Source organism: Platichthys flesus, chromosome 16, assembly GCF_949316205.1.
Source record: "Platichthys flesus chromosome 16, fPlaFle2.1, whole genome shotgun sequence".
In the NCBI taxonomy this organism is placed as follows: domain Eukaryota; kingdom Metazoa; phylum Chordata; class Actinopteri; order Pleuronectiformes; family Pleuronectidae; genus Platichthys; species Platichthys flesus.
Genome location: NC_084960.1, coordinates 5,191,960 through 5,204,088, shown reverse-complemented (window position 1 = coordinate 5,204,088; position 12,129 = coordinate 5,191,960). Strand labels below are relative to the sequence as shown.

The 12,129-nt window shown below is 41.3% G+C and overlaps 2 protein-coding genes across 5 annotated transcripts; both read right to left on the bottom strand.

Moving 5' to 3' along the window:
* Positions 1-433: 433 nt before the first annotated feature.
* mcrip1 (MAPK regulated corepressor interacting protein 1) lies at positions 434-4,226 on the bottom strand. 4 transcript variants are annotated; one of them, XM_062408901.1, is made up of 5 exons: positions 4,126-4,226; positions 2,546-2,632; positions 2,231-2,349; positions 1,306-1,410; positions 434-1,202 (listed from the first exon to the last, which is right to left on the bottom strand). In XM_062408901.1, the coding sequence occupies exons 2-5, from the start codon at positions 2,551-2,553 to the stop codon at positions 1,138-1,140; spliced, it is 297 nt and encodes a 98-aa protein (XP_062264885.1). In that variant the 5' UTR covers positions 2,554-2,632; positions 4,126-4,226; the 3' UTR covers positions 434-1,137. The 4 variants fall into 4 exon arrangements, with proteins under 4 accessions (XP_062264885.1, XP_062264888.1, XP_062264889.1 ...); XM_062408904.1 differs by having other exon boundaries at positions 2,231-2,334; positions 4,126-4,210; XM_062408905.1 differs by having other exon boundaries at positions 2,231-2,334; positions 4,138-4,210.
* Positions 4,227-4,884: 658 nt separating this feature from the next.
* ppp1r27a (protein phosphatase 1, regulatory subunit 27a) lies at positions 4,885-7,412 on the bottom strand. Its single transcript, XM_062407272.1, has 3 exons — positions 6,649-7,412; positions 6,348-6,498; positions 4,885-5,778 (listed from the first exon to the last, which is right to left on the bottom strand). Exons 1-3 carry the CDS (start codon positions 7,082-7,084, stop codon positions 5,658-5,660), a joined length of 708 nt encoding a protein of 235 aa, XP_062263256.1. The 5' UTR covers positions 7,085-7,412; the 3' UTR covers positions 4,885-5,657.
* Between the last annotated feature and the right edge of the window lie 4,717 nt (positions 7,413-12,129).

Below are 12,129 nucleotides of genomic sequence, written 5' to 3'. Positions count from 1 at the left end.
TCCCCGTCACTCATGATGATGATAAGGATGATAATGATATAAATGTCACGCTCACACTTTATCAACTGTGACTCTTGTAAGTCAAAGGGAGTTTTGCTTTACAGATTCAAGCTGAGACAATTAATCAAGATAATTGATCAGCAGCTATTTACCATAATCAATAGATCATAGGAGTCATTTCTGTTACTGCTTCCAGCTGCTCAAATATAATTATTTGCCATTAATATTCGTTTTTTTTGTGACAACTGACTAATTATCTATGATCAGACAAACAAGCCAATTTCGTACATGATTCTTATAAGTAACACGCCAAATAATGAATCAATTAATTTGTTCAAAAATACAAAATAAACAATGATGACTTATGAATATTCATCATCTTCACGCATAGGGAAACACACTCAATATATATGCAGGATCAGAAGAGCAGGAGTATATTGTAAAAGACTTTTATTCAACATTTTGTTTCGTTTAGGGTATGGGGAAATGGGGAGGGGTCACCAAGGGCAGCACACTTGGGAAGGTCTCTACTTAGTAAAGTCCATTTGATAGGCAAGAAAAATTCATCTTAAAACGTTGGCCTTCTACATTGCATTTGGCTTCCAGAACTCGCCCATGAAGTGTGTATCCAATGTGACCATTTCATTACTTCTACAATAACTATCTTCCAAAACAAACTTTAAAAAACAGACGTCAGCCCTTTCGCATTTTCCTCCAAAGTCATATAAGTAGCAGTAGTAAAGAAAACAGGGTTTGTGTTTAAGACTGCAGTCTGTTTTGTCCTGTGGAGAGCGGCAACAGTTTGTACCTCAGCATCAGATGTCAGCAAATTGTGATGAAAGTTTGCATCAGTCCCATCCACATAAACAATGTACACATGAAGATGTTGTGACTTGAACCAAGAGAGGGGAGAGTTTGTGCTCCCTGGAATCCCAGTTCTTTTCTTCTGAGTCAGTTGGAAATGATAAAGAAAGAGACAGGGGTTGCTATGGTCCAGAGTTGAGAGACAAGCTCGGCGTTCTGTGCTAAGACCGGCCAACAGGGCTGACTTTCTGGCTGACAGAGGGCTGATGGAGGAAGAGTTCGCGAGGATAATGGGTGGAGAAAAAAAAAGCGACTGGACCATCTTGAGAAAGACTAGGACTTCTTGGAGTCCTGTGTGTTGCGTTTCTTGAGGTCACTCAGGTCCACTGGCGTGAAAGCTGCAAGAGAGAGACCAAAAAGAGATTTGCTCGATTTATTTCATCCTTCAGTGTGTCATCGGAAACACAATTTACTTCACTAAGTCTTTAAACTGGAACTTACAATTTAGGTTAGGATTTGGGTTCTTCTCCACATACTCCTGTGGTCCACGGTCATTACGTTCACTATTTTGTGTTGATCTGATGTCTCTGAGCACACACTGCCAAGCTGAAGAGGGGCAAAGACAACAATGCTTTTGTTACATTTATAAAAAACGTCAATCAACATTCAACTTGATGAAGGAAATATACAAGCTCAACTTAACTAATGTGAGATGAGTAGTTTAAGCCAGTTTCACTAAATCTGAGACAAAGTCCTGACACTTGCCAACTGTAAAGCCAATTCTTTGGTTCTGTTGTCGGATTCACATACTGTAGTAGATAGATTCCATGTATCATTCTCATCACTTAACAGGTTCCCTTTGAAGCTTTGAACCTCAAGTAGTCATATGGAGTGTTTTCTATGTGTGGGCCCATTTTGTTTGTGTCATGCATGCACGCAGGTGACGTGATACTTAGTCCTGCTAATGGCTTTGCATTGTTCCACTGATTTACAGGTTTCTAAACTTCCACAGGGACTAGATAGTGACTCTTTAGCAGAAGATATCGCCACCACGTGATTTCACGTCAAGATGTGATGCAATGTCTGGCAATTTTGTAGACCTCATGACCTCAAGGAGAGAATCAATGTGTTTTTAAGTAAAGAGAATGTACGGTTTAGTGTGGCCTCCTGCAATAAGGAGAGAAAACTCACTCTCCAACTTTAAGATATGATTCTACAATGTTATGTTTGGAATAGACTACGATACAAATAAAGTAACACATGCACAGATTAATGTTATTAAAAAGGAGCTTCTGGTTCAGTGCATCAACAATTATATTTAAAAATAAGTCTCTAGATTTAAGCTGTAAGAGATGAGGTGACACAAGACAAATGTTTTGGATTTAAATGAAAAATTCATCACGTCAATAATCAGGAGTAAACTTACTATCATGTATAAAGCGCACATTTTCCTCGTGTGCAGGGGTGAAGAGCTCCCCAGTGTTAGTGGGCGATCGAGGGCTTGAAGTCCGCTTGTAACTATTCACCATCCTGGGAGCAGATGAGCTTGATAAACATGAAAACAGCAACATTAGCAGCACAAACAGTATTCATATAATTTGTCACTGTTTACTGCAAACTAAATTTCAACGGCCCAACACGGTTCATACCTATAATTACATTTGACAAAGCTACAAGGACCATTGGTAGAACAATTTGAACACTTGCATGCACACTGAAGTGCAGAGACTTTTTTCCACACCTGGTCATTCTGTTTGCAGTCTGTACTCGCTCCTCGCTCCTCTATGGTGAGTGGATGTGAAGGATACAAAGGTCTAGAAGTCCTCAACTGGATTATTGTAAAAAAACAAACAACAGAGACTTTAGCACCCCCACATGATCCAAGTAGTCAGTTTCTAACATTCATGTCATGGAACCAAGTACATTTACTTGAAAAACTGTATCTACTACTAAAGTACAATTTAGTGATGTATGCAATTCACTTGAAAATATTTTTCATGCAACATTTCAGAGAGAATACTTCTTGCTTTGCTTTAGGTACAAGTTACTTTAGAGGGAATAATGTTACAAAAGAGAGCAGAAACTACAGTCAATAAGTAATTGAAGATTAATCCATAATGACAACAATAACTACATAAAATAGCTAAAATGCATTAGTAATAATCTAATTAAATTGTTACACAACGATATAGAGCTGACTACTTGATTACTTGTGTGGTCGGTGAACTGATCAAAAGAAATACATCAGCAACTGTTTTGAACGTTGATTAACATTTTCAACACAAAATAATGAAACACCTGAAGTTATCTGATTCCAGCCTCTCTAACAAGTTACTTTTCATCACTGTTAACTTGATATTTTGATTCTTTGTCAAAAAACAAAAAAACAAATGAAGGCATCCATTTTGGCTTTACTAAGTTATGACTATACAAACAGTAAACCAGTTAAATATAGAAGAAATAGGCAAATTACTCAATAATAACAATACTTATTTCCTTATTACTCCCTTGTTACTATTACCTATCAGAGTTATGTGAATGTTTACAATTTATGCTTTACTAATATTAGACTATTTACTGAGGAAGTTGTACTTAATTTTACTTTAACTGTTACACAGATGTTTTCCTTGTAATGGAGCTTTTCACAATGATCGGATCTGAACATAGCATCCTAACATCTACACTTACATGGAGCTGAGTTAGCAGCAGCATCAGTAAATTACTGCTAGTTAGCTCCCTGGGTTTACAGTGTTAGCTTCCTACTCATCTCCACATCCTCTGATGGGTTCTGAGAAGTGAAAACAACCCCAGTTACAGCTCGTGGAGTGAACTGAACGTGAATAGAGTTCACTTGTACCTAACCAGCCAGAGATCACAGAGGAAGTGGACGAGCCGGGCTGTTGTTTACGTTTTTTGAACTGAAGTAGCTTCAGCAGTGTTGGGCACAGGCTACACACTTTAGCCCAGTGTTGTTGACTACAGCTCCAGCTCTCACAATGCAACACAACACCTGGTTTCTAACATCGTGTGTGATGGTTTTAGGGGTGGGGGGTGGGGGGGGGGGTCTGTGTTCCCCTGCAGCTGCCTCCCTGGGGGGGCGGGGGGAGGTGGGGGATCTGCTGACACGATAGTTGTGGGGCTAGCTTTAGCCTCTGCTAGCTGGTGATTTGCATTGTCTTGTCGTAACGTTAGCTTAACACAGCTAATATCCCCAGCAGCAGTTGCCGGGTGTAAAACACCCCCCCCAGGAGGACATCTAACCCGGCACCGATCAAATCAACCCACCCGATAGAGAACATAGAGTTAAAATATGCAACCAACCTCTTTTATTACCTCTCCTTTCGCTTTCTTTATTCAGAGACTGTGTTCGCCGTTGGACCTGCTAAAACGTTGCCAATGCCAACGAATCATTTCCGGGAGAGGACACGGAAGTGAAAGAACCCCCTCACGATTACAATAATATAATATAATATAATATAATATAATATAATATAATATAATATAATATAATATAATATAATATAATATAATATAATATAATACAGTATAATAGAATAGAATAGAATAGAATAGAATAGAATAGAATAGAATAGAATACATTTAATATAATATAATATAATAGAATATAATATTTAAGAGATTATATTATTAGGTAAAATAAGATACGATATGATTTAAATATGTGTACACAAATAACCACAATAATATAAAATACAGTTTTCTTGATTTAAATAGTGTGGAGGAGGAAAAATGAATACAGTAAGTCCACCTATCTACAGTTTAGTGGTTCATGTAATTTTCTTACTTTCTATTTTAATGAAAAACCTGCACGACAGAAGGATTATTTCCATCGGTGCATTGTGTTTCATGTCAGATGTCATGATTATTTTGTCACATTTGTGTTTCCATGTTTAACCCTAATAAAAAAAAAAACAGCTGCAAATAAACCGGACCACAGCTGAGGGACCAAAATATTTTTGTTCCACTGCAGCATTGCATTACACATCAGAAAGGAGGATCAGGGAAAAGCTACGGTTTGGAGTGATGGCGCTTAAACAGACACACCCTGCAAGTCAATCATATGTTTATAAAAGGTTTCTTTATTTTATGAAAATGTACAAAAATAATTATTGTAGAGACAATTATAAGACTTTCATTGCTGATAATTGCATTTCTACTATATGGAAACCACCAGCAATTCATTAGGGAAGAAACACCGCAGCAGAAGAAGTGCTTGTGCAGCATAATCTCTTTTTTTCTTCTTCAATTCCTGACCTATCTGTGAAGTATTAACTATTAATGTGGATCCTGTCTCTGCCCAGCAGTGAGGATACACAACTCTGTGTAAGACACCAACATCTAACGTCCCCAATTCGGTGCTGCAGATTTAATACAACATGGAGGCTGCACAGTGCAACCTGCTTAACTGATAAACACTATCACAGATACAGTGCTGGAAAATACACAAGGAGTGAAATGAATCTAATTTTCTTCCGAGAGGATCATACGTCACGTGTCAAGACGACATTTCAGTGACACGTGTTTGTCCTTGTGGTACATGACATGTGAGTAAAGAGTACAGACATACCACAGACACTATATGAGAAATACACAAATTCACAAAATAAATTTAAATTAAATATGACCAGAAACCGAAAGACAGCTCAATTGAATATTGCCTCATGGCCACGATAAAAAAAATCTCAAAGTTAGGTGTCCTACACGTCTGAAGCCAACAAACAGACCCAACGTGTCGCTTTACAGGATCAGTGATGGTGGCCTGAGCGTTTTCCTCTGTGGGCCTGAGCTCATCGTTCTGTCTCTGTCCCCTCTTGGGTCCGTGTGATGGCGGGTCACACACAGCCAGTCTCAAACAGCCGGGCCAGTTCTTTGCAGTCTGGGTCGATGAGGTCTGCGGGCTTCTCTCCGTTTTCATTCTCTGCCTCCGTGCTGGCTCCTATCGACAGCAGGTAACTGTGGAGAGCAAAGCACAGGATCGTTGAAGGATTGAGGGATTCTCTTAAAACACCTGAGCATGAGATTATTTATCATTTATTTAACTGATCTTTTCAGGGCCTGTGTTTTATCACTGTCTTAACTCAGAGACTTCAGAATAAGAGTCATAACTCGTAGCTGTTAAAGCAGCTTTAAATATTGTGGATCAGTTTATGACCATCTCTTCTTCCTTTGGCTATAAATAAAACATAACATCCTGATATTTGGGTCTGAAAAATTCTCTACCCTGGTTTGCTTTATGCTGAAAACCCTTTTTGTGTATTGTGATGGTTCAATTCTCACTGTTTCATAAATACCTTTTCATTATGTTCTGCCGCTTTTAATACATACTGCCAATATTCAAATTCAAACTACTATTATTAAGAAACTACAGATATTGTTGGTCCTGATCAGGCTGTTGTGGTCAAATGGTATTTTGGTTTCAAATCCCAAACTTAATTGTTCCTTACTATGTTAAAATCAAACTTGATTCAGCTTTTCACAAATCAGAAGATGAAGAATGTACATTTCTTTAGTGACATTATTACCTAGCAATTTCTGGGTAGCCGTCGCTGCACGCCATGTGAAGTGGCGTCCATCCGTCCTCGTCCCTTTGATGAACATCAGCCCCGTATTTCACCAGCAGCTTCACCACCTCCATGTTTCCTGTCAGCACGGCTTCATGCAGCGCTGCCATACCTGCACACAAAGCTAAATGAGTCCTCTGCAGCAGCAGCAACTGATGTCGACATTGTTTCTAATGTGGCCTCTGATTAGTTTAAAGGGGTTTTGAATGTCTCCAGGGAAGATTTGCTGCAGTAAAGCAGAAGCTGTGGGAGTTGAACTGACCTGAGTGGAAGATTGTATCCACACGAACCTTCCTCGCCCTCATGAACCGACCGATCTGCTCCAGATCTCCCCGTCGGACAATATCCTGGAAGATGATGTCATTGGGGAAGTGCACTGTTCTCTTTGCAGGTGTGACCGGTGCGACCGGTGCAGGAGGCTCCTGGGCCTGCGGGCGACGTGTGGAGCGGTACCGGGGCTCCTTGGTATATGAAGGGATGTAAGTTGGTGCACTTTTGTATGTGGACGTGTGGTATGACGGAGTGTACTGTGTCGTGCTGTACTGCGTCGGGGTGTACTTTGTCGTGGACGTGTATGAGGATTTGTACTGCGTCGGTGTGTATTGTGACGGAGTGTAGGTTGTCGGCGTGTGGTAGGTTGGTGTGTACTGTGAGGCGCGTGTGTAGGTCGACGCCGGGACGTGGTAGTTGAACTTCATCCCTGCGGCGGTGGCGGCTCTGCCTCCTCCTCTGCTGCCAGTCCAGGAGGAGGGAAGTGAGAAATCCAAGAGAAATGCACCAATCCAATAAAAGAGCAGTATCCTTTTTGTCCTCTCCTTATTTATCCAGATTGAAGGAGCAAAGTGTCAATCACTTTGCATAATAGAAACAAATCCTTGGCTTCTCTCCACTGTGTCCCAGTTCCTTTCTTTTAGCTCCTGTCGTCCTCTTTTTCTCGTCTGCTGGGAATTTCTCCCATTGACTTTGAAATGGTTTGTTTGCACGGTATGTTTGCTGCTGCACAGGCCCGTCGTCTGACCGGGCCAGTTGGACAGGACCCCTATATACCTTCTGTGGGGCTATTTTGGGGCCGAATATCCAGTGACTACCGCCTAGAAATGAGTGGCCCTTGTGCAGCTCCTCCCACTGTGCAGGCCCCTGTCCACTGACACTGCACCCTCCCCCAGATCATAAAATCTGTTGACAAAAAATTGTTGTCCTTGCGTCTTGCTTGAGAAATCGTACCACTCTAATTGATGTTTGTTGGAGGCTTTGAGCCAAAACCTATTTTGGACTTTTGCAAAAGTCAGTTTTCTGTGAATCCAGTTGTTTTGATGCTATCGACGAGAGAGATAAATAAACAACATTCAAAAGGGACAGCACATGATGTCATGCTTGTACGTGTTCTTTATTCGTCTGCTTACATCATATCTGATGGCGCAATGTAATATTGATTTCCAGAACACTTTCAGTTTCATAATACATCGGAGATTTCTCGTTTTTTTTTCTCCAAGTGCTCCTTTCGTCCATGTCCCTTCTTGTGTTCCCCATTGACCTTCCCTATGTGACCCCCCCCCCCCACTGAGGTTACCTGTGGCATTGCACTCACGAACAGCGTGTAAATGCAACCTCTCCCTTCAGACGCCTCAAAAAAGTCACATGGTTTCAAGAAGCGCGGCTATTTACAACACTGAGGTATGACCTCGTGCTGCAACACACACAGACAAATAACGTCCTGAGTTCTTCTTGTTACCGATGATTAATGAATTTAACATTTTAAAATGAGCAACACTATCATCATCGTGTGACAGAGCGTAGTTGCCAGTGGGGCTGTGACATTGTGGACGTCTCCCCAGCTGTCCCCCAGAAACATGTCCAATATGGCTAGAGCTGAGTCCAAGATGGCTGGAGCTGATTATAACAGACTCACAAAACCTTTGGAAGACGACTTGGGCTGAGATGCTGCCAATGGAGCGGAGGAAATAGCAGAGCTGCCATGCATTGGTTTTTTGTTTCTCGACACAAGTCGAACCACTCGAGGAGTGTGACCTTTCAGCTCCCCTGCTGCAATTTGCATCCATTCTAATGCATAACTGCATATTCAGCTTTATTATTGATTGAATGTTTAAGACAACACAGTGTCTCACCCGTCTTCACTTTTAAAGCAACATTGGTGCCCTGAAGAAATGAAATAAAACCTGCAGCCTGCTTCGTTTCAAAATTGAAAATTCAAATTTATTTACCTCCGAGATAATACTTTGATTCAAGCTGCTTGACAGCACGTTAACAGATTTGTGACATATAGTCCAACACTGTGTACATTTTCCAAGCAGCAAATGATGGTGGAATTTAGTTATGAGTTGATCCCAGCTCTGAATGCCATTGTGAATATATATATTCATCACCTCCCTGCACTACTGGTCTCTAAATGGGGGGGGGGGGGGGGGCTTAGAGCTGGTGTCTACACAAATTGAAGTGAGAGTATTTGAATGTTCACAGCTTGAGGAAGAGACTTTTAAAAGCATCTCTCGGGTTTCAAAGTGTCTTATATGGTGGGGGTGCAGGGGCGTCCCTGAGCCACGGTGACCCTCCTTCAATCTCCACGCGCTCCTCTTCACAGCCACTTCCCCCGGCACAAGAAACCAGGACCTCCGCGCGTGGAAAATGTTTATTTGTCGCGGCTCGTTGTTAGGCCCACTCTTGGACACATGCCAGAGAGGGGTCTCACACGCTTCCCGCTATACATAGTCTCAGGCTGACCCCCCCCCCCCCAAAAAAAACCTGCATTAGGGTGCATTCTATGATCAAGAAATCAGTCTGAATGCAGGTGTATGGAGCATCACCAAAGACGTCAATAATCACAGATAGGAGAGGGAAAATTCTGATGTTATATCACCAAGGTGGCAGAAATCAAAAAATCCTGTCGTAACCCGAATTAACAAAATACACACATTTACTGTTATTATTGAAAATAAAAACATCATGGAATGTGGATTGCATGGATAGATAGATGGATAGATAGATGGATGAATAGATAGATAGATAGATAGATAGAGAGAGAGAGAGAGATAGATAGATAGATATATAGATAGATAGATAGATAGATAGATAGATAGATAGATAGAGAGAGAGATAGATAGATAGATAGATAGATAGATAGATAGAAGAAGTTTAGCTACTGATATCTGTGAGGGGTTAGGGTTGGATCAAATATCTTGATGTTGTGTAAGTTACTTGATACATTCATTCTGAGGAAATTGTGTAATTTTGTCTTTGTATGTCTTAAGTTAACATGACAAACTTCAACTATTACATTTAACTCAGCACAGACAACCAAACCCAAATACTGACACCACTAACTAATTATCAATAGGATCTAGCAGATCTGCTCATATGGGCTCAGAGTGATCCATGTGTTTACCTCCAGTTAAGTGTCTGGTTGGGTACGTCCAGGCCAGACCTGAAACCCAAGACACAAGAATGACAATTTTAATAGCGACCTGTCACAGAGGCTTATCATGTGACCAAAAAGCCAGCTACGCATTCCTCACCACTCAACTGACTCGCGTGGTGCAGGTAGGAGGTAGCTCGCTGACTCCATCTTCTAAAAATAAGAGAACCATCCTGTCTGGGTACAGCACGCTATGAATGCCGGCCGCCATCCTTTTGCTTAAAAAGGTCAGTGTAGCAGATGTCAGATGTATCTGTTGGAATAATCCTTGTTTCACAGCTTTGTTTTGACACTTAGCAGGAATTTTAAACTGAAATCTGGCACGTGGATGAGGGGGGGGGGGGGGGGGGGGGGGGGCGTCCAAATTGCACCATATTGCACAGCCACTTCTCAGAAAAACCACACTGCTGACCTGGACACATGCATTCCTGTGGGGGACAGCAGGTACATTTGAACATGTCTTCTCACTGAGGCCACTGGCTCGATCCACACAGCTCGAGATAAGAGCCGCACAAGTAAAAGTTTGTGAGAGCTGTGGCCTGTTTCTAAAAGTAGATGTAAAAAACGTTTGGATTGCCTCAGCTGCTAAATCAACTTCTTAGCCCTCAATGCAGAACTGGGAACCAACAAAATATCATAGCATTAAACCAGTAATTTAATTTTCCAATGAACACAACAGATAAGATACAACTTTTCATCCTCTGTAGAAGAGGGGGCAATATATTACAAATATGATTAAAAAATGAATTTTATACCAAAAAGTAGAGAGTGAATGAATGAGTAGTTGAATTGTCCAGACTGAGACTGGGAAACAAGTGTGGTCATTAATAGACGTTAATCCACTGTACATGTATGGAAAGTTTCTCAAGGTCTCAAGTGCATTAAATTAAAAGCAACCCTGTGTACATGGTGTCTGCACAAGCCTCCAGTCTGCTAGAGTTACACTGTGTGCTTCCACAATGCTCCAGTGTGGAGGAGACTCCTGTCATAAAGTCTCACAAACCACAGATTGTGAATCCGAGATGTCTTATCACACACAGCCTTGAACGCAGCGGAGAGAGGCCTCGTCCTTCTGGTGAAGTCACTTAGACGACCCTCATGTCCTACGAGTTGCTTTGAGACAGAGGATCATCGATACAGCCACACCAAACTTCATTCAATTTCATTTTGAGCCTCATGCTCGGAGTGGATCCTCACACACGAGTAGCAGGAGGAGAATTCATACACAAACGCTGTGAGTCCTCACAAAGGGCAAAGAAAGAAGATTAGAGAAGTCAGCCAAAAGTCAATGGAACCATTTGCTGTTGAAAATGAGCCTGACTGACATCTGTGCCACACACACACACGCACACACACACACACACACACACACACACACACACACACACACATGTCATGACCCTCGTGGTTCCCGTGCCTCTGGACTCTTAAGTTGCTGAACACTCCCAGTCATGAGCGCATAGTTTCCACAGGAATTCATCTATATGCATTACCACCCACTGAATGAATACGTGTCTGTATTTGCTTTCACATCATTCCAAATTATATATTTAATTTAAACTTTACTTTGCTTTAAAATTCTGTATGGTCCACAATCTGAATTTAGCTAAAACTCTTTATCTATTCAAAAGGATTTATACCTGATAATTGCAATGATCACTTCATATTATCAACAGCACACGGTCAGTCAGTGTTTTGTGTTTATTTATTGATTCCTTCATTATAGATGGAAACTTTTTGCAGCCACTTGTGTCTGAATTAAAAACCAGCTCTTCAGTACTGACAGTCAAATAAACACAAGGGAGACTTGACTTCTCCACACTGCGGCCAAAGCAACAGGCCGTCTCTCATCTAACCTCAACTCTGAGGCCATTACACTCAGATTGCAACCTCAACAACACACAATCACTCAGCCACTCAGCTGCCACTTTAACCTAATGGCTACAGGTACAGGTCAATAATGTGCAACAGGGCCCGCTTCAGCAAAAAGCCTGCTACCGGCAGCCATAGCAGCACTTAAGAAGACATCATGTTTCATAAAGATGCTCTTGATTGTTGTTGCTGTTCATGTTTCCCCTATCGAGGAAAACGAATCCTCCAACATCCATTATCTGTACAGCCTCAGGGTTACCAGTATATCACAGGGCCAGCACACTGATACAAACAAGCATTCACACCTAGAGTCAATTTAGAAACTCCAATTAACCCTAATCTGCAGAAAATGGATGATCATGCAAACTCTCTACACAGAAGGACCTCAGACAAACCCGGATTCAAACCGGGAACCTGTTGTTTTATGACAGTGAAAACAGT